We start from the raw sequence: 22,238 nt of genomic DNA, 5'->3' as shown, positions 1-22,238 counted from the left end.
CTATCTGATAATCATATTAAAATAGTCATCATCATCATCACAATATGATTATATATTAATCAGGTTGTAGAACTCTGGAACCAGAAATGTCTTCAACTTCAATTATTTTAGACATACATCAAATGATAAACAATGTATTTTAGAATTATGAGGCATCCATAAGGTATCATCAGAAATGATAAAACTATAAATTAAACTATAAATATAAACTGTGTGTATATATCGTGTGAACCAGTCTTTGTAAAAATAATGTGACAAATTAATAAATATGAATTTATCAGATATTAATCCAATGGTGTAGTGACTGGAATGCATAAGCACTGTGTAGTGTGGTAGTAGCCTAGTGGGTAACACACTCACCTATGAACGAGAAGACCCAGGTTCAAATTCCACTTACTACCATTGTGTCCCTAAACAAGACACTTAACCCTAAGTTGCTCCACGGAGGGACTGTCCCTGTAACTACTGATTGTAAGTCGCTCTGGATAAGGGCGTCTGATAAATGCCGTAAATGTAAATGAATACTAGAATACTTGCCTATATTTTTTGGATAATTATTAGTGTCGTTTCACATTATCCAGACATGTTACCTACTTGAACTGCTCCCGCCACTGGTGGCCTCAAGGCAACGTTTCCCCGATGACAGGCAATCAATCTGACAAGAGACATCCTCATCAGTCAAACTGGCAGAGAAGCATCAGTTGCCTGGCCACTGCCTACCTGTCTGGCTCAGCTAGAGCAGCTGCCTGCCGGCGGCAGTGAACAAGTAGCGGTTTGGAGCTCCTTCACAATACCAGGCTCCGCTTACTGGGTGTTGACTGATCGGTGCTTAGAGATGTCAGTGAGGCTCATAATTGTTTTTGCTGCATTTGGCAGGGATTGTGATGAAAGGGCCTCGTAACCGTAAAACTACACAACTGAAACATGAGGCCGACCCGTTTCGTCCTCTGCCCGACTGCAGCGAACGGATGAGGCGATGCAGTCAGTCGCGTGCCAGCTGGAATGGCCTTGTGAAGATGGAGGGATGCCGATATCCTGTAATGGCCCCTGCAAATGGGATCATCATCCCTCCCCTGTGTTCATGCATGACAACACGTACCATGTTTACAACGCGTACAGTAATTAAACGACCAGCACTGCTCCTTCATGCTCCCGGTGTTACATAGTAAGGTTGCATCCATGTGCATGAAGTGTGGGTTTAATTTGTTTAATATGGTATAATATAATTTAGAGCAAATCAGCAAACCTCTGTATGATCTCCAAGGAAGGACTTCCCAATGTCATATCCCCTCCACTGTGATTACACTTGTGAGGGTCTGAAGTTCTCTGGAGACAACGTGACGATGGCAGGTACAGGTGCACATTGTGTCTTCAAACACTTCAAGGACATGGTGCCCCGACTGCAATCACCTCCTAGAAGGTCGGTTCCCCATTTCTGCCATTCTGATTTATCCCCTAATCCCACCGGATTCCCCTCGGCCTTCCAACCAGCTGCTCTCTGAGAAGGAAGAGAAAGAACACATTTCATCACACAGGATGAACAGCGGACAGGAAAATATTAATTCCCCACCACACAGTGCACGCGTGGAATTAAAATGCGGTTTATATCTTAGCAGAAGACAGAGATGCTCAATATTGCAAGGTGTCATTGCCATCGGAAATGATCAGCCAGCTCTGCCTCGGAGTAACTTCTGTGATTGGATCTTGGAATGCACATAATGGGAAAGCGTTTCAGCACCAGGGGTCAACACGAGGGCAGGATCGCATTGTTCATTGATGAGGTGATGACTATAGGCATTGGTGTAAACACTTCTCTCTAATTAATCTTTTACTGTAGGTACTGCATGGGAATGGGGTCGATGGTAATTCAATGGAAATTAGAACAAGCGGGAGTGATATTAAGCCAGCTCCTGTGGTAACATGGGAAATGGAGATGTACGGTCGATTAGAGCACTCCTGCAGGGATGGTAATGGGGCTGGTGTGGTAACACCGCTTTAACGGTGCTGAAATGTCTCAGCGCTTCATATTTTACATTAATGGCATTATTCAGAGAAACTAATCGTTAATTACTGGGTCAGTCCCCCAGGACACACTAAGGGTTAAGTGTCTTGCTCAGGGAAACAGTTGGGTTTGAACCTGTGACTTTGCGGACTTTGTGGTTCAAAAGTGAATGTGCTACCAACCAGGAAAATAACACAATCATTAACCTAATTTTTTCATGAACCTGGACAGAGATCAATATGCAATATAATTACTTCTCGGTTTACAGAAATGCTTCTGTGCCAGTTAGCGAACTAGGCACTAGCTCACAAGTATTTACCCAGGAACAGTTGAATTGTCTCACTATTATGAAAATTTTACTTTGGCGAGTTTATTTAATGTTAAAATGAGTTCCCCTAGCCTGTCTATGGTCCTGTAGTGGCCACTCCAGTGACCATCATGACTTGAAAACGTGTGAAGCATTGCAGTTGCTGGGTGATTGGATATAAAAAAAATATTTTTTTTTGTTTCCGTCATGCCACTAAACATTGTGGTTGGTTAATAGTGTTGATGACATAATTTCCGTGAATGCCCGCTCACTCCAATAGGCCGCTCTCCTCCTCATCCCGCCTCTCTCCTCCTCATTAGCATATAAAGCTACAGACACCAAAACAGCACATCCTGGAGAAATCCCAGTGTGGGACTGGCTAAAAGTGGCTGTAAAGAAGAATTTCGGAAAGATACTCCAGATACAGTATTATGGGACCACTAAGACCGATTTCATAATAAGGGACATTTAAGGACATTTTTATTTGTTAGTCACTATTTTGATGCCAACAGTTAAAATAATAGAAATGTACTATGTAGACAAGGAGAATGGGTGATTTGACTTTCTTTTATAAACACAGAATCTGAAGCTAATCATTCAGATTAGGAAACGAGATCTTGTCGTCAAGCTGCACCTCAAACCTCAGACCGGTTCAATAGGAACCTGGCACAGAGCAGTGAGGCCTGTCCAATCACGTCTGAGGGTGAAGCGCACTGTGCTACTGCAGGGAATCCCCTGTTGTGGCATTCCTCGCCATGACACTTCAGGAAGTTAAATGCATGAAATAATTTTTTTTTAGATTGGATTTAACACAGTAGATGCAAGCGCCTTAAAAGGGATATGCCATTTTTTCCATCTGTAAGTAACAGGTAGCTACTGATTATTGCTTTAGCCTCTGTTTACCAGAATGCTGGACTGCTTGTTTTTTCGGTCTTGTGGAGGCAATGATTCAGCATCTTGTGGTTTGCTTAGTTTTGGCTGCTAAGTGAAGGCGGGCGATCCTCCCACCCCACCCCTTATCCCCCCAAGGAGCAGAATGGCATCTGCAACCTGCTGTAACCCTCTACAGCAACCTACACTTGTGCATTTTGGAAAGTCAGATCTTTGTAAGCACCTTACAATCAGTAGTTACAGGGACAGTCCCCCTGGAGCAACTCAGGGTTAAGTGTCTTGCTCAGGGACAACATGGTAGTAAGTGGGGTTTGAACCTTTGTTGTATTCGGGTTCATAGGTGAGTGTCTGTTCCCTTAGGCTACTACCACCCACCCATTGGGTGACGGGCCCACCGCAGGGGACGTGATGTAATTGTTACGTTAATGAACCTCTTTTGCAGCAGCATGGTTTACTGGTTAGTCAGCTAGCCACTGAGCTATTGAATATTTGATAAGTCATTCTTCGATTGCCAAACTGGGAAGTAAAATCTTGGAACAAGCACTTCAACTCAGCACATGTTGCAATTGTTAAAATGTGATTCAGGCTTGGCAGGTGTGGCACCTCACTTTTGACCCAGATGCTGCTTTATGGTTGATGTTCATACTTGTGGTTTGCCAACATAATAACCTGATCTCTCACAACAGGGTGGAATTTTCCGAAGCCTCCCCAACCATTCACTGTTATTCAAGCAGAGGCCGTTTCCCGTTCAACTTGAAGTAGCTTCGGAGGTTCACATGTGAAGGTGTGGTATTTGTCAGTTCGAGGCACGTTTTGTCATTTCTATTCAAGTGACAAAAAGAAAATTTTCCTTTGGGCTCCACAAAAAGTTTTTTACTGTGTCAGAGTTTCAGACCTTCAGGGTTTCTTCGATGAGCTCCAACCCTGATCTGCTCAGCTCCGCATGGGCTAAATATTTTCAATTCTGCCACACCTGCCTCAAAAAACGGCCACCAACTCTGCACCACTTTCCCCCATGTGCAGCAAGTCCGTTACGACACTCTAACCGCTTCGTTTGCAGATGCGGTTTTGGATCGTTTTCGAGTCCGGGAAAGACCTTGCCAATCTGGGACGGCTGTTTATCGTCTCTCAGCCGGAGGGACGATTGAGGCCCTTGTTTCCCCTGAGGCATAACCATCTGGCTCGGGTCGCCAAAAAAAGCCCCACTCCAGTGCATCTATCAGACAAACACACAGCACACAAAGCAGCTAATAAACTCCATACCAGGGGATAATTAGCAAGGCGAGAACCCCGAACGAGACCAAATTCATGGCAAAGAAGTGCCATTAGTTCTACTTACACAACAGGAACTGGCTGGTTGTTAGGATGTTGTCCAAAGCCACGACAAGAATGTTAAAGCTGTGGATGAGGTGGGGGGAGGGGCCCCCCCCGCCAACGGAGCCGTTCATTATTTTGCAGATTCCCCTAAATGTTTTTGCCATACGAGCACTTATTTATTCCTTTTTACACACCATTTTTATTTGTTTATCTCATTTTTTTTACATAGTTGGGCTTGTGTGTGGCCTTTCATCCCCTTTCGTCGCCATCTGTCCCGTGGCGTAATAAACCTGTCGATGTTCGGCAAGGATTTTTCTCTTTTTTTTTCCCAGCACTGTCACACTGCATGGCCACAGCTTCCTGCGCAGAGCAAGACCTCATGCCATTTCTGAGGGGGACGATTGATTCTCTTCCCGTTCCTTCTCCCACCCCCCCTGCCCACCACCAGATGGCATTTATTTTGAGGGCATTTATCAGGGTGTAAATGTATTAATGAATTTTCCACTCCTGCTCCTCGGAGGCATGCTCCGGTGGAGTCCTGCCATCACCACAATTCTTCAGTGCCCTGGATCATTGGATGCTATTAGAGGGGTAAAAGCATTAAGCCGAGTCGCTCACGGGTGGTGCCATTTCATCAGACCCACACTTATGGTGATCCTGGTCCCTGGACCGGAGGGAATATTGAGCTACTGGGATTTGAAAGGAAGTTGCAGTGTATTAAAGTGGCTGAAGAGTGAGTGCTGTGTCCCTCTCTCTCTCTCTCTCTCTCGGTCTCTTTTTGGCAGCGGTACAGAATTCAATTATGTTATTTGTAAAGCCCCAGATGGTGGCTCTTGTCCTAAAAATCAGGTCTCTTGAACGTGAGTTTTGCTAATGTTTTGTTAGATTCGAAATTTAGATTACTGTAGTTTTACTGTAATTTTACTTTAAAACATTCACAGATACATTATAATATATTGGTATGTAGTCTACAAATAATGTCAATATATTCCCATACAGTTGTGCAATTGTGATTGTTGTCATTATATTGTTAAAGCCAATTTGAAACAACTTTTTTCTAACAGCTGAGGGAGGTTATGTGTTTTTTTTCAAATGAGACGATGAAAGATTCATTTTCGATCTGTATACACAGATGCGCAGAGAATCCCTGTGGTTTTCAGGCCGGGTAAGGATCAGCCAGGGGAGGACAGAGGGGAAATTGCCAGTCATTATGGTGTTGATCTCAGCCTGAAATGTCACTCATACCTGGGGGAGTCGAGCTCCAGGCCCTAATGAGTCAAAATGGTTCCCAGGCCAGTAGGGGAGATCTGCAGTGACCTTCTGATGGCAGGCTAATATCTGCAGACATACAAACCAGCGTAAGATTAATACAGATGATCACTGCCAAATAGCAATTATCTTGTCAGGCACTGGCAGCAAGGCAAATGCCAGTGTCATGTCTGCGTCTTGGCTTTTTTGATCCACATTAAGAGATGATGAAGGTTGCCGTTTGCTTCATGTTGAATTTGGCATGTTGGCTTGTCTTCACGTCCAACACGAGGATGTTGTGGAAGAAATTGTGCACCTGGGATTGAGATAAATCTCGCACTTCACCCCAGTCTCGCAATTAATCCAAGGAGACATGAGCGCGTGTGTCTGTCCCCACTAGAATGAGAACAATAGTTCTTCAAATTCATATATTCTGTGAATTCTGTTTAATTACTCTACTCTAAGAGTAAACGTCTAAAGTAGAATTGTATTAACCATGCAATACAGGAATGTTAAATAATAAAATCTAAAAACGTGACATGTGGACAGAACATGGACAGCCACGTAGATTTGAAAACAGTTCATGTGTCACAACATCAAGATGACTGGAACACTTGTATTTATTTTCTTCAGGAACTTAACTCCTGCCTTACATCTGTTGCCTATTGTGGCCTTTATAAATGGGTTAGCATTCCAATTGCTTTTCAAGCCAAGAGAAACAAAGCTGGAAGCCCTAATTTCGGAATTATTCCTCTGCATTCCTAGATAAACAAAGGCAATGGTCATAACTTTGTGCCCAGAGGCTGCTGGAGAGGTTGGGTGGGTTCAGAGGTTGACAACGTTGTGGCCATGTGTTACACAGCTGGCACCACCGATTTCAACCATGTTGAGGAGTGTGATTGGTTCGTTCCTGCCATACCAGCAAATGAGGTGAAAGTGGCAGCCAGCTACCTTCACACGTTCTGGATATGATGATGATGAGCTGCATGGTAGCACGCCACTAGTCAGAGGTCGCCTTCTAATTTATAAATTCATGGGTCATGAGACTACACTGTTGTTCTCTGTTGCTGTCTGCACAAGAGCTCTTTACCTTTCTACCACATTACACCTCACCATTTTTTGGTCATGAGTTGCCATTTTCTAAAAGAGCTGAACATGAAAGTGATTGTGAAACACTGCAGCACAGCACACGGTGACACAACGAAATTTGTCCTCTGCATTTAACCATCACCCTTGGTGAGCAGTGGGCAGCCATGACAGGCGCCCGGGGAGCAGAGTGTGGGTACGGTGCTTTGCTCAGTGGCACCCTAGTGGCACCTTGGCGGAATCGGGATTCGAAACTGCAACCTTCTGATAACGGGGCCGGTTCTTTAACCGCTAGGCCACCACCGCCCCCTGCTAGGCCACCACTGCCCCCCGCTAGGCCACCACTGCCCCCTGCTAGGCCACCACTGCCCCCTGCTAGGCCACCACTGCCACATCTTAACATTTTACATTCGTGGTGGACCCAGTTATTTGAACCTTGGTTGTAGTACAATGCCACCATCTCTCCCTCTCAGTTTTTTTAAATTTTCTTCCACAGTCTTGTTCAGATGGCCCACCGCTCTGGGATTTGGGGGGAAATGAGGGTGTGTTGGTAAAAACGATGCAGGGCCTCGAGGGGAGAGAAGCTGGCGGGTCGGCACGTGAGTCAACGTCCCATGTCTGCGCCGAGGATCGTCTCCAGCGCCGCTGCTCCACTTTCCGCTCCATCTCTGGAACTCGTACCCCCCACCACGGCAGCCAAGGAGAGAGTAATTAGCACCCTGCTGAGGCGAGCAGCTTCAGGCGAACCAGCCTTCAAACTTGCGGGGTGAGGACGGGTACCCGGTTTCCCCCTTCAGAAGCACGGAGGGTGACCCCGCTGCGCCTTTTCCGTTCCCTGGGTTGTCCTACATACCACAAAACTTCTGGAACTTCTTTTCTGAGAAATTAAGTGAGAAAGATCAAATGCTCCTGGATGCATTTGCTCCGGGAGGCGCGGGGTTTACAGTTCTCGCTGCTGTCCAAGCCGACGGAAACTATTTCATTTTTACGACCACGTTGACTTCAATCTTGTTTTGTTATAGTTCAGACGGTTTCAACATGTGTCGTACCTCAGAAAGTGTCTCACTGTTTCACTCACTTGTTTCGGGACCTCATGCTAAGGGGTGGCGTTTTCTGCAGGGCCCTGACTGTCAGATCGATGGTGTGCAGCTTCTCCACCTGTTCCAGCGCCACTGCCAGTGGAAACCGGGCACAAGTGGCCAGGAACAATATTTTGTTTACACTGCAGAGCAGTGATGTGCAGCATCACTTATTTCATCTGGTGCGTCATGAAAACACAGACTGGTTTTATAATACCAACACCGACATTCAAGAGATAGAAATATATGAGGGGGAAGACGACGACAGGTGATTCCCGTTCTATTTAATCAGTCATGGAGTTTGACATATCAGAAGTGAAGTGATTGTCATTGTGAAACACTGCAGCACAGCACACGGTGACACAATGAAACGTGTCCTCTGCATTTAACCATCACCCTTGGTGAGCAGTGGGCAGCCATGACAGGCGCCCGGGGAGCAGTGTGTGGGGACGGTGCTTTGCTCAGTGGCACCTCAGTGGCACCTTGGCGGATCGGGATTCGAACCGGCAACCTTCTGATTATGCCTGTTTCAACGTCACCGCTCGGTCCTACACTTGTCAAACGTGTCCTTTGTTTATTCACGGTTTCTCTGTGTGAACACCAACCTACTCACCTGCTCTTCTTCTTCACTCATATCGTGTACGTTGCTATTGCGTCAGCGTCGCCACTCTTTATCGATGACAATATGGATGAAAGGGCTTCCTCACACACTGGAGCTCTGTATCTTGTTCACTATTTTAACAAGAGAATTGTTCCTGGGATTGGAAGTATCTAAGTCTTACCCGATGTTTTGTGTACAGAGATTTTTATAGTTTTTATATGTATTTAAGTTTTGTTTAACTTCAGTGTAATTTTTCTTAATGAATAATTATATGTAATATTTTTATATTTTTATAAAAGGGATGGGGGTTCTGTGTAAATTCTGTATATTGTTGTGTTGACAATAAAGCTCACTTGACTCTGGATTTCTGTAGTGTAAAGCTGCCTTTAACAACAAATGCTGGTTAAATATGTCTGTGAAGATTCTCAGTCATCCATGTGAATTTGTCTGAAAGTTGAGTCATGGCAACATTAAAGAAAGAAAGTCCAGTTGCCATGACTCAACTTTCAGATGATTGATGACATTTGTCACTTGTCAACAGCTAGATTCAAATTATAAATATACTTTTTAGTTTTGTGCTTTGCAGAGGTTTAACAGTGGCCCTGTGCTGCTTGCTCTTGAGATTTATTCGTTAATGCAGAAAGTGACTCTTCTGTCAGCCATTAGTTCAAAGTTCAAGCCTTCTGCTTTTGAAAACTCATGTGCATTGATTTAAAAGCCAAATGTTGTGTACGTGTCTGGAAGACACATTGTTTCCAATTTCATTGCTGGATTCGATGGGATTTAAGCTCCGGCTGACATCCCATTAACTTCTGAATGGCATCTTTGTTTGCCTTTGAAGTTCAGTGCTTTGGGGCTCTTTTGAAGCAGTGACGCATTGCCTCAGTGTGACAATGGCCCTTACATAATCATCCACCAGCCAAAATTATATCGCTTCTTCTTCTGCCAAAAGAGTTCAGCTTTGCTGGTGTTTAAATGTGTGCTTTTTCTATTTTTCCAATATGAGCAAACAGAGTACAGGTAGACCATGGCCACGACCTGTCTTTGCTGATTTAAAAATCCAAAGCCTTGCCATAGTCCCCACGATATTGGGAAAAATGAATCCCAGGGCCAAACCTAAAGCATTAGATTAGGTAAATGCCATTATTTACTGGTCCATTGTGAATATCTTGCAACCTATTGCCACATAGATAATTGTGGTATTTGGTAATGATAATGTTTGGATGTTTTTTCATTATTTTTTCTCACTGAATCATTTGTGGTAAGGTCAATTGCGGTCATCAGTCTAGAGTAGCCTTTCCAAAGGCCTTTTTATTTTCCTGTGACCAAGAGGATGTGCCACTTGTACCAAAAAAGGAGGGATATTTTGCCCTTCTACTGAGTCAACTTGCACCGTCTTCTTGCCTGTTGGACACAAAGCCCCCCTTTGTGCCGGTGGCATTCAGTATCGTTTTTCCCTATAACACAGGCACGGGGGGGAGTGATGAGTCAGCGCATCTGAATTGCAGAGATCTTTCAGCGTATGGCTCACATTGCTGCCCGGTGACCAAGTTATAACAGGAAGATTCACTGATAGCTCTGCCTGTTGATCACGAGTCGCTGGGCAACTTGATCTGTGGGGTAATGTTGTGTGTGTGTGTCTAACCAAAGGTGAGAAGCCAAACCCTTCCTTTAATTAGTAATTGGGTTTTACATTTTGCATTGATTACAACTGTCTGGTTTTCTTACACAAACTGCTTCCCGTCACTAATTACAGGAAGGTCTAAATGGGCTCCAAAACAACAGTAATCCACCCATTCATGAAATTCTAAAATCATTTGCAAGATCAGTTGTGACATTAAATTTACGCAAACATCATTTCATGAAATATAATCCAGCTGGGTGAAATATCCTACAAACGGTTCACCTTGTTGACCGTAATCACGTTACCCAAATGGAAGACAATCCCAAATATTCGAAGACCCCGAATTTGAACAAAGCTGTTTTTTGAAGAATAATAATTTTTGCGATTGCTCAGAATTGCCAGTTCTGCTATTATTTAACAATCAGGGCATTGCTGTCTGCGACAGCCGCCCCCGCCCACCATACGCCTCCCATGTCCGGTTCCTTACGCAAGCAGTTGTGCCTACGAGCGAGACCGCCGCATGCCACGGTGGGCGCAGATGCACCAGCGGGCATCTGCTGTCGCCCGTGCCACCCATTCCAAGTAGCGTTCCCCATGCACAGAGAAAATGTGGGCGCAAAGCAGGAAAAATGCCGCACAAACTGGGAGCAAGCTAGTCTCAAGCCTTGTGTCTCATTCATAAATAGTTTCCGCAGCAGGTCAATGGCAGTTGCTAAGACGCTGATTGTCTAGTGGAGCTAGAAGCCAAGGTTGAGCTCCTATATGCATTAGAAGGTGTCTGTTTTGCATGCCTATGTCTATTTAGTAAAATTGACTAAAGTGTGTCTAAATGTAATTCAACCAGTGGTAACTGAAATGATGTCCAGTGAGACTTTGGCAGGCAAAACATTGCATTATCCCCACTGAGAGTTGGTAGATGGGATGTGACTCATGTTAGTAGTAGTCATGTGACTCAAAACCTCTTAAAGTGCTTTTGTTTCAGGGACGAAGTGAAGCCAAATATAGCTCCTCATTGAGACCAAGTTTAAAAATGCAAAGGGTTCATGAATACTCCATGGCCACAGGCTCAACACATAGTCGACACATAGAAGAAGCGGAACGACTGGTGAAACACGGCCCTTTCAGTTGTGCACCTCAGAGAGGCAATTCCGAGAAATTTGAGCCATTGAAGGGATATCCTTTTACATGTCACGTTAACTATTTAGGACTCTGGTCACATGAGTTTAGTGTTGCCTTGTGCATTTTTAAAGGAAGGACTCTGACCCATATCTTATACAGAGGAAACTCTGGACCTGGAGGCTGTCTCTTCTCATAAAAGGCACATGTAAATATAGAAAATAACGTACATTACATTTACATTACTTGACATTCATTAGATGCCCTTATCAAAGAGTAACTTACAATCAGTAGTTACAGGGACAGTCCCCCTGGAGACAATCAGGTTCGATTGTCTTTCTTAGGGGCACAATGGTAGAAAGTGAGGTTTGAACCTATGACTTTGTGGTCTTCTGGTTCTTTGTACCCACTAGGCTACTACCACCCTCTACTCAATTTAAAAATCCAAACCATCTTTTTTATGCATTTAAGCGTACAGTTTTCTCAGACTAAAGAACTAAAGAAACAGCTTTGCCATAACTTGCAACGCACCATGCTATAATCTTTACAACCCGTGTTAGTGCCTGGTGTACGTCCAAGTACAGCCGAGTGAGGAGCATTTTGGCCTCATCTTATCACATTCATCTTGGCATATTAAATCCAGTCGAACCTCGTTGTAAACACACTGTCACATAACCAGTGTGAGAAAAGCAGAAAGCACATGCCTTCTGTCTTGCGTGTAATTTTGAGGATAATTTCTTATTAAAGACAAATGTATTTTTTTTTTATATCATAAACATTTCTTTTTGACCCTGATGTGGTGAGTAAGACAGAAACAAGCCCTCTAAAGAAGCACTTCCAGAAATGATGCTTTATGAAAACATCATTTTAGATGTTGCTGATGACTTTTTGGGATGCTCCGGTTCCGCATTCAGGCCGGAGTTTCATGTTCAGCGTGCGTCTTCCTAATTTTTTTCCTTTGCATCTAATATACTATATTTTACAAAGATTTGATGATTTTTGAGAACTAGTGTCAAAGAAACAATTATGGCACCACATAAAGATGATAGTTTTTAGAACATGAGTTTTATATATAGTTGTTTTTGAGATGTGAATGATGTTAGAAGTGAAATCTCTTTGATGAAAGGCCCCTACACGACTGGACAGTCTGTGGCATTGTCTACATTGTAGTAATTATAATTATGTGAGCTGCACTGGAAGTGGCCACATATGGTATAGGACGTTTTGCCAATAACAGGAGCTGTGGGAATAGAAAGGAGACGGGGAACAGTCAGAGATAAAGAGTGCTGACGCTTATGGGAGCCCAGCGGGCGCCCGTGGGATTAATCAAGTTATTTAAGTGCTGTCTATTGACTCTGCAGCAGGCCGCCGCTCCAGAACGTTTCAGTTCCAGACAGCCGAAACCTGCAGGGCTGCGTTTTTCCCCCCGTGAGCCGCCTTAATCTCATGACACATGCGCTAAGGATTATCATGGTCCGCTCTCCAGAAAGCCTCTCGTCACTCCCGGCCCATTCAGGAGCGCTCCTTTGTTTTTCCTTTAGACTAACCTTTAGACCGACCTAATCTTCACTTTTGACCCCGTAACGAGGGCAGGGGACAGCAGGTCTTCACCACACATATGGCCTTGTCACATTGGATTACATCACCCCCGGCGTAGTGCAAATAAACCTCCATTGGCACAGATGCGCGCATAGTAATCAAGCGTGTAGAGAACAGAGTGAAAGTCTTTGGCTTTGTTTTCTGTGCTGCATTTATCAGCGGTGTCTCATTGAGGCTCAGCAGACCCAGTTTCGTTGGAGATTCACAGCCCTGCGATTCTCTACTTCATTTTAAATTTACATTGCGGAGCCTCTTCCACAACGTGTTCAGGACTTAAGATAAGCATTCGTAAATCTTTGTCAACAGCTAATCTATCTCTCAACTTTCCATTATTTCGGTGTGAGTGTTCATGTAGCTCCGTGATATGCGATGTTTCTGTGATGCAGATGCCCCGGGCTGCAGAGCAATTCAATACAAATGTTGAACAGATGATTCTTTTTTTCACATTCCTCTCATACTAGCATGTCAACCGAAGGTATGCCTGCCTTGAAATTGCCTTTTCCTGACTGTTGACTGATTGGCAGACTGAGTGGAGTTTTTTTCCGGAGAAAGAAACTCGCCAAATGATCTGAGCTGTGTTTAAAAGCTTTCACCGTTTTTCCCCAGGGCTCTATTATGGGCCCTGTGTATATTTGCAGCACTGCTGCAGTCTTAGCCGAACCTTTGCAAATAATAAGAACCAGTTGAAGGAGGCCCTGACTGATGATGACTGAGGATCCAGAAGATACCAATGTTGCAATTTCCTCTCCTCTCCAACGTGTATCTGCAAAGAAAAGAATCCAGTGAGGTTGTTTTTTTAGTGCCCTGTACTTAGGTAGCCTATGTAACAGCAGCAACAAAACTGAAATTAGATTTGCAGGAGGCTAAAGCCCGTCTTATGTAAGAACATTAGCGACGGGTGTCCCCATCACACATTAACCTACTCGCTGCAAAAAGCGGCATGTAATCGCATGTGAAGAACGAAATGTAATGGCGAGGTGCACGGAAACTTGGCCGAGTGCGCGCCGCCTCTCGTCGCTTGGGGAAGCGAGGGCAGATTTACGCTGCTGGCGCCTGGAATATACTAATGACTGTTTTGTTTATCTGTCAAAATGAGACGCGGGGACGTTTGCTTAAAAGCGAGGTCTAAATGGTACTTTCTAAAATAAACGCTTGTGGAGCGTAAATACATGTACGGCCCCGCAAATCAAAACAGTGGCCTTCCTTTTGGTCAAGATCGGGATTTGTACTTGAGCCTGATGAAGACCAGTGAGCTGTCTGCTCCACACAGAGCCAAGAAATACAGCCGAGATGCGAAGGGACCTACACAGGAACAGCCTCTTTAACATCCCATTAAACCCTGGGTCATGCAGCGGCATGCCGTTACCACATTGCCATGATCATGCGAAAAAAAATTCCAATTTCACGCAGTACTCAGTGTGTTTCCATGCTCTCCCCATGTCAGTGCAGGCTTCCTCTGGGTTCTTCGATTTCCTCCCACAATCCAAAATCCACCCTAATCTAGGTGAATTGTCCATGCAGTGTCCATGGGTGTGAGTGTGTGAACGGATGGAGCATGTGCGCGCCTCGTCCTTGGTGAGTCCACGCCCTGTGCACAGTGTGACCAAGCGGACCAACAGTACGACTAAGCAGTAATGCAAAGTTAGTGAGGGAAAGTTTAAATCGTTCTGGTTTCATTTATTCATTGCTTCATGTAGCAATCAGTTCTTCCATGGTGCTTCAGATGTTCTCGGTTTCGAACTAGCGGAATGTGGGGTTTCTCACGACAGCGTTACGTAAGTTGAAGGGGTTAAGCTGTGGAGCATGTTCTAGAATGTTGTGCAGTATGCACTGTGACTGGGAGTATGTACATGTCTACCTTGCAGGTACTGGAAAACAAGTAAACACCCAGAATCTGACACCCCGGGGCCACGGACTCGCCTTAATTAAATTACTCGTTCGTACTTACCTTCCGTGCCACGACACCTGCCTGGATCGGTCTGCACCGACACGTGCAGGGTGTCTGGCACCGACACGTTCGCTATCTGTGACTTTCTCAATGACCAGAGTTTGTTGTTGAAGCTTTGATCGCTTGCAGTGCATTTTGTACATGATTTGCTGGTTATTTGGTGTGGTTATGGAAAAGGTCGAGTGAAATTTCACACGCACCCCTAATTTGTTGGTGTCGGCAACAAACACAAATAGATGAACAGTTAACTTGGGCGTAAAATCAGACGCTAAAGTCTAAAAACTGGCACAGACGGGCTGCAGCTGCGGAAAGGTATTTACTGAATTTAGGGAAGAGTGATGAGCCTCGCTTCCTCTCCGGCCCCCCCACGCCTGCCGCTACGCTGCTCGGCCTTATCGCTGCAGAGCCGGCACAGACAGGGTCGCCACCTGGGCAAAGTGTCTGGACGTGGCAGGAGAAGCAAGGCTATCACACCGATTCAAGGTCCTGCTTTGCAGTTCTTCCTGCTCTGGGACCATTAGGAATGCTTCTGTTCAGCTGCCAAAAAAAAAGAAGAACCACTGCGCAGCTTGTAGCCGATTTCTTTTTAGGTCACGCCGTGCCTCGCGTTTTTGGTGCAGCTATTCGAGCTCTTCGCCATGTTGCGTGAGACTCACTGGATGCTGGTCCAGTAAACTGAAGACTAATTTAAACATTCAATACATAGTTATGAACTCTGTGCAGATCCCACCAAGGTGATGACAAGATTATGTAGAGCGAAATCATATTAAAAAAGAAGGATGGAAGGAACGTGAAGGGCTTGAAGTAAAGGAGAACCCTAAATAAAAAAAAAAAGAATAGGCTATGGTTCTTTTGGATCGATAAGGTTGTAAAAGCTAGAAAAATTAAAAGCACAATATCCTGTTAAATCACTGGCCTTATATGTGCAGAATACCTACCCAAAATTATTGATGTGTCAACCACTGATCAGCACATTATCAATATGTTTCTAGGTATCAGTGTATAAAAATTAAGTGACATTTTTATTAGGCACAAATTTTGAGTACAAAATCTGTTAAATGCAGTCTGGAAAAATAACTTTTTGATGCCTTAAGGTTTTTTCGTGTGTTTTTGCTCACCTGATAAACTATTCGGCCTGAAAAATTGTCTTAACCCCTAGCCTGCACAAAATACAAAACACTTTATTTATTTTGTGTTAAATGCTTGCTTCCTCTAAAACAATTCAGCTGCTGTTTTATGTTCATATTCTATTTTCATAATTATTCATGAATACACAAAGTATTGTAAGAAAAAAAATAAATATATATATATATATATATATATATTTTAAAATGCTTTATAGGCCAAGGGCAAAAAATAAATCTGAGCAGCCCCATCCCGCTAATAAATCACGTCACTGGACTGCTATGGTTTGCAGCAGCATTATTTATACGCTGTGGGATAGATGCGGTACAGAATCGATCTGCGACGGTGATCTGACTATAATGTCGGAACACAACAGGTGCATGACTCTCTGGCACATGCATGCGAGAAGGAATCACGGACGTTTTCCATGATTGAAGGCATCCGTCTGTCTGTCATGTTGGTCTTCGTGCCGTGAACTTCAGCACGATCTCACCATCGCTGCAGGAGCTTTGTCGGTGGCAAAGACTGATTCAAAAGGGCATGGAAAAATAAAACAATGGCCACCGTCAGCTCTGAGGTCCAAGGAAGCGAAGCCTCACATGTCGAGTGGCATGCGGCCCTGAAGCTTGCCATAAGGTGCAGGCCGGTCGTGTGATAGACGCCGTTATGAATGGTGACAGCTGGGATTGGAAACTTGGCCGGTGCTTTCTGATGATTCACTTTTAAGCTTCAAACGATCCGAGACCGGGAGAGAGGCCTGAAAGAGGCTGCTGTGTTGTATTCTTTTTGTGTGAGTGTGTGTGTGTGTGTGTGTGGGTGGTGGGGGAATATTTTCTCAGGGCTATCTTTTACTCAGCGTGGTGCCCTGCGTGGAGAACACAATAGGTGCTTTTATTCCATTATTAGCGGATAACGCAGATCTGTAAACATCTGCAGAGAAGTTCCTTTACAAGGCCTAGCGGGAACATCGTTACGTCCCAATTTAAATGAGTCGTAGAGAGCCTGCCCGGGCTTCTTATTTTCTTTGGCGTTCGGGGGGGAATTATTCCGGCCCGAGCTGGTCTCATTACAACAGAGAGGAAATGGAGAACGGAAAACAGAGGTACCAAATGAGAATCTGGGACACCGGTTCCCACTCTGTTTATCGGCCCTCCACACGCCTCACAAACAAGGGCTGCGCAGTTATGTAGGGTGGAAAGATAAGGCTTCGTCACGCTTGTCATCACAGTAATCCAGGTTTCTGGGAATTTTCAGATCACCGGAAATAAATAAAGAATTGGTGGAGATTACGGGACTTTCAGCCACCTGATGTAACATACATGACCTCTGATGGGAAATAAAAGAAGCTCACGGTGTCTGCGGCCGGCCTTTGACGTCTTCACGATCACGTATTCCTCAGACTTCCTTGAGAAGGTTCATACCCTACATGCCCCGGGTTGGCGTCGGCCGGGCACAGACTCTGTGACATCGGTCTTTTAATTTAATTTAAATGGCCTGTGATCAATATGCCCCTTAAAACTCCTCCAAAGGAGTTCTATCTTTTCATTTCCTCCCAGAGGGAAGGAGACATGCTCCGGCTGTCTTATTAAACCAAGATGTTTACCCGTACAGGGGATTTGAGGAGGGGCGGCCGCATGGCACGATGGGTGCAGAAGCAAACAGATGCATCGATGTCTCGACTCAACATGGACTGCGGGGCCAACATTGTGTAAAAGGCGGGGTGGACGCCTTCTGCTAAGGATCATGGGGGAGGGAGTGGCTCTCCTATTTACACATAATGTAAACACTGATACGAAATGCTCCTGAGAGGACCAACTTACAGACAGAATATTGCACATTTTGAAAATGTATATATATATATAGACACACACACACACATACATTTATTTATTTTCTTTTTCTCACACTGTAAAAAAATATTCAAATTCTGTCTCACATTTCACACACACGCGTTTCATCTTGCAGCGTAAGTGCATGTGTTCGCGGACGCTGTGCGCGATTCGCGGCTTCGTGCTGCATATTAATGAGGCGACGCCGAGGCGCGTTTTGAAAAGCGGCCGCGCCGCCAACCCGGCGCTCCTGCTCGTCCCGTCCTCGTCCCGTCCTCGTCCTCGGCAGGGACTTTTCGGCCGTTTCTCGGGACTCTGCGTGAGGACCAGAAGACGCGGTCCGCGATGGGGACGCACCGCTGCGCGGCGGCGGCGCTACTTTTCTTAATCATCGCCGTTTATTCCCTCAACACAGAAGGTAAATGTTCCACCTCCTCGACCTCTTCTTATTACGCCGGCGACTAAACTTCTAGCTAAAACGTCACCTTTAGGAAGAGGAGACTTTTCTGCTGCAGAGTTTACTGTTGTTTACGCCTGTAACGTGCGGCGACGTCACGCATGCGCGCTTTTTAATATTAAATCCAAATGTCGTCAACTCCTGTGTGGCTTCGTGTGCTCATATGTTTCGAGTAAACAAAAGCATATTGAATATAAATCTTTTCGATGTGATGTAATGCTGTTAGCAAAAAAAAAAAACCATAAACGTGTTGTTAAAAGAAGATGTAGGTCACACACACACACACACACACACACACACACACATACACACACACACGCCTGCAGCCTACAAAGAGGAGGCAAAATGTGTAAAACGTTCACTCTCACTTTTCTATATAGGAACTTGCTGTATCGGAACCCTCCAGGTGCTCTGGACATGTTACACTGTCTGCTTTGCTTTGCAGCGTACAAATGCAGGTGCACGAGGAAAGGCCCGAAGATTCGCTACAAGGACGTCCAAAAGCTGGAGATTAAACCCAAACACCCGTTCTGCCAAGAGAAGATGATATTGTGAGTGTTTCTCGTTTTTGTCTCGCACTCATCCCCCTCCAGCACGTCCTCCGTTCCATCCTGCCTGTAAACCCTCCACCGTGAAAGATGTCCTGATGAGGTCCTTTATTTTGGAAGAAGAGGCCGGTGATTTTCTGAGAGAGTCGGCGTTGCTGAAGCAGCCGCCATTGAAATTCTTATAAATGTCAAGCGTACTGACAGCCATTGAGCGTCTGTCCTTGTGAACACCAAATGCACATGCATGGACCTGGAATAGGATCCTGTGCGCTATATGTGAATGTTGAGGGCGCTTAACGGGCATTTCTTAACTTTGAACCACCATGAATGCAAACTCACTTGACCTTGACAGAGGTTTTAGGGATAAGACTGTAGTGTGGCTGCGACTTCCGCTGCATCCTGCTCCATTTCTCTCTGTGAATGTAACAGAGTTTCAAAAAACGTTACAGATGAAAAATAAAAGCGTTTATCTCACAGTTTATTATTAATTAATTTCTTTAAGAAAACATAGTACTGTCTGGTAAAGCTTTGCGTTTTTCCACTTTGGCCACCTTCTGGTATGTTGTGGTACTACACCCAAATGTTGTGGTCCACAGATAGATAGATAGATAGATAGATAGATAGATCAAAGTTATTTGGAGATTTTTACTCATTTTATTAAATTTTATTTAGTTGGCTTTTACAATGTTTTCCTGTTATCTGTTTTTTATAATTAGATTTGTATAGAGACTTTTACAAACACTTATTCTCGTTTTTCTGTAGCTCTTTTTTTCTTACATATAAATGTAAGAAAATGAATGAGTTAAAAGGGACATTTCTTGGCTGACCTACCATGGTTCAGATGCCAGTAACAGCCACCGCAGTGACTTTTTCAAATGCCATGGATTAGGCCAGTGTGTGTTAAATGTACTGCTGGTATTAATTATGTACCAAACACATATCTGGCCTGTTCGGCAGCGCGGCAGGACTCCGGCCCTGGCGAAAAAGGAGACTCAGCAGGCCGGCGGAAAAAGACTTGGCCCCCTTTCTCACCAGTGTCTGGCATTGCCCCCCCTTCCCACCCCCGTCCCTGAATTTAACATGCAGGGCTGCTCCCTCTGCACCCATCACCCCCTTCTCTGTTCCCCGGCACCGAGCAACAAAAAGCCTCTGTTGGCCTGGCCGGTACAGGTGAACACGTGAGAGCCGAATCTGAGACCCCCTGCTTGTCCACGGTGTCAGGAGTTCCTCCACCGGTTCAACCGAGCGCCTGTGGCTGTTACTTTTTTTTTTGTTAATATCTACGGTGCATTTCTGATTTACCACGAGACACGCATCTTCGCAATTTGCCAATTAGCCCGTGTTTAATGAAGATAGGAAGTTGCACCTTGCCTTTTGCATGCCCTTACAGAATTTCCCTTCCTCTTGTGTGCAGCGTTACCATGGAGAATGTATCCCGCTTCAAAGGGCAGGAGTACTGCCTGCACCCCAGGCTGCAGAGCACCAGAAACCTGGTCAAATGGTTCCGAATTTGGAAGGACAAGCACAGGTCTGTTTCTGCCAGTGGTCGAACGGAGAGCTGAGAGCTTTTGGTGTGGTTACTTTTTTGGCCGCCGAGGAGCAGAACTTTTTCTTTTTTTCTTCTTTTTTTTTTAGTCTAAAAAGAAATGCAGCACGTTTTAGTTTAGCAACACTGCCACCTGCTGTCTGTAAAAGTCTGCTCATACACAGTTACACAAGTGCAAGAACCAAAAACCAGAGCCCTAAATAAGACTGTGCAAAGTCGTATATTGATTTAAGGTAAAAAAAATGAGCATATATATATATATATATATATAAATAATGTTTGTTTGCTTCTGCAGGGTCTATGAAGCCTGAAAGCATTCAGCCAACGCAGCAGTAACAGTTGGAGTGAGGAAGAACAGTGGCCCAGATTGTTCCTGGCAAAGCACAAGAAACATCCCCCCAAAACGATAGTCACTGTTCCTGCGGGTGAGAATCATCCAGCGCGTCAGCTCTGTGTTGTTCTTTTTGGCGCCATCTCTACACCAGTCTCATTCGTCACGGCTCATAGTTCTCCCATGTACATACGCTGAGCGTGGTGTGTGAAGAGACGGCAGTGGCCCTGGCTCAGTATTTTTCGGGATAGGAGACGATAACGAGTCACATACCATTTTTTCTTGGACTGTAACAGTCTTGTAGCATGTCAAGGGGTCCTGCAGTTCTTCTTATTGTATCTCCTGGGAGTGTGGTGTTGTTCTATATTAGTGTACTTGCCAAACCTTTTGCCAAACATGGGGTATGTGTGTGTGGGGCATCTGACAAGTTTCTGTTCACTTTGTATCATTTAACCAAGTACCAGAAAGCATAACCGAGCATCATGATCATATCTCTATGCACCTATATACAGCAGAGGTAAACGTCTGTAAATAAAACATTTTGGTGAGCTGGTCCTGTGTGCCATTCAGAAAAATATATAATATTATCGCATTGTAACACGTAGCAGTGTCCGTTCCTCGAGTGTTACAAATCTTACAGTTTAGGCTTAGTCAGGCTATTCTTTTTCTATATTGAATTAAAAAATATGTACAATTTTACCGGATGTAGCCCTCTTTTTCTCTGTGTGATTGTCTTAATTGTAGAATGAGTGATTTAAAAGGGCATTACAGTACAAATATAAGTAATAAATATAAGTAATAATAAGGCTAAACTGATGGAGGTTATTGACAAAAAAAAACACCCCACATTATAGCATACCTCCATTAACGAACCTACAGCTATTCTGGTTTTAAGCACAATGTTTTGGGGCCTTAACATCCAAAGTACACAATTGGCCATTACAGAAAAATCCACAGCACCCACGTTCTGAGATTCCTCTATGAGGTGCTCTTGTTTTAATTTTATTACTATTTTTTTTTTACTTTTCTTTGAATTTGTTTGATATACTAGTGGCAGTGTTCAGCAGGACGGATTGAGTGTACCTCTCTCTTTTCTTGTGTTTCCTCCGTATACAGAAATGCATATGCCTCTTGTTCTGTACATAGAGCTCTTAGGCTGAACTAGAGGAAACTGTTGTTTTAAGACCACTTAGTGTAATAGAGTATTGTATTCTTGAGTTCTTGTTTTTTTTTTTTTTTGCTATTTAAATGCTGAATAACAGAAATATACTTGTTTCTGTGTTTGGATTGACCCACCAAACGCAGCCTTCAGTTGCATTCCAAGGAGTGTAATGTACAAACAGAGCAATAAAGTGTTTGAAACACCTTGTCGTGGTTATATGAAAATTAAGAACATGCACAAGCTTCAGTAAAAAGGATACAGAAAGAGAATTCCTGTAATGAACTGAAAATGTTGTGAAACTTCTTATAGACCTGTATCAAGTCACAGTGCTTACAGACCTTATAGAGAAATGGCAGAGATCTATTAAAGCTAGATCAGAAAGACCTTCTCACACTGCCTTGAGGTAATGCTGCCTTGCAAAG

General features: G+C 44.3%; 1 protein-coding gene across 1 annotated transcript; it reads left to right on the top strand.

Moving 5' to 3' along the window:
- The first annotated feature begins 17,901 nt into the window (after nt 1-17,901).
- cxcl14 (chemokine (C-X-C motif) ligand 14) lies at nt 17,902-21,493 on the top strand. Its single transcript, XM_028960250.1, has 4 exons — nt 17,902-18,190; nt 18,675-18,780; nt 20,192-20,305; nt 20,619-21,493. Exons 1-4 carry the CDS (start codon nt 18,118-18,120, stop codon nt 20,632-20,634), a joined length of 309 nt encoding a protein of 102 aa, XP_028816083.1. The 5' UTR covers nt 17,902-18,117; the 3' UTR covers nt 20,635-21,493.
- The last annotated feature ends 745 nt before the right edge of the window (nt 21,494-22,238 follow it).

The sequence above is a fragment of the Denticeps clupeoides genome, chromosome 18, assembly GCF_900700375.1.
Source record: "Denticeps clupeoides chromosome 18, fDenClu1.1, whole genome shotgun sequence".
Lineage (NCBI taxonomy): Eukaryota > Metazoa > Chordata > Actinopteri > Clupeiformes > Denticipitidae > Denticeps > Denticeps clupeoides.
The sequence above is the reverse complement of the archived record's forward strand: the minus strand, read 5'-3'. Positions and strand labels throughout refer to the sequence as shown.

Bases quoted from the DNA above. Each gene is read 5' to 3' on its own strand.
- cxcl14 (XM_028960250.1), top strand. From the start codon at position 18,118: ATGGGGACGCACCGCTGCGCGGCGGCGGCGCTACTTTTCTTAATCATC. The intron at 18,191-18,674 runs GTAAATGTTCCA...TTTGCTTTGCAG, and splicing joins TTATTCCCTCAACACAGAAG to CGTACAAATGCAGGTGCACG. The intron at 18,781-20,191 runs GTGAGTGTTTCT...TCTTGTGTGCAG, and splicing joins TGCCAAGAGAAGATGATATT to CGTTACCATGGAGAATGTAT.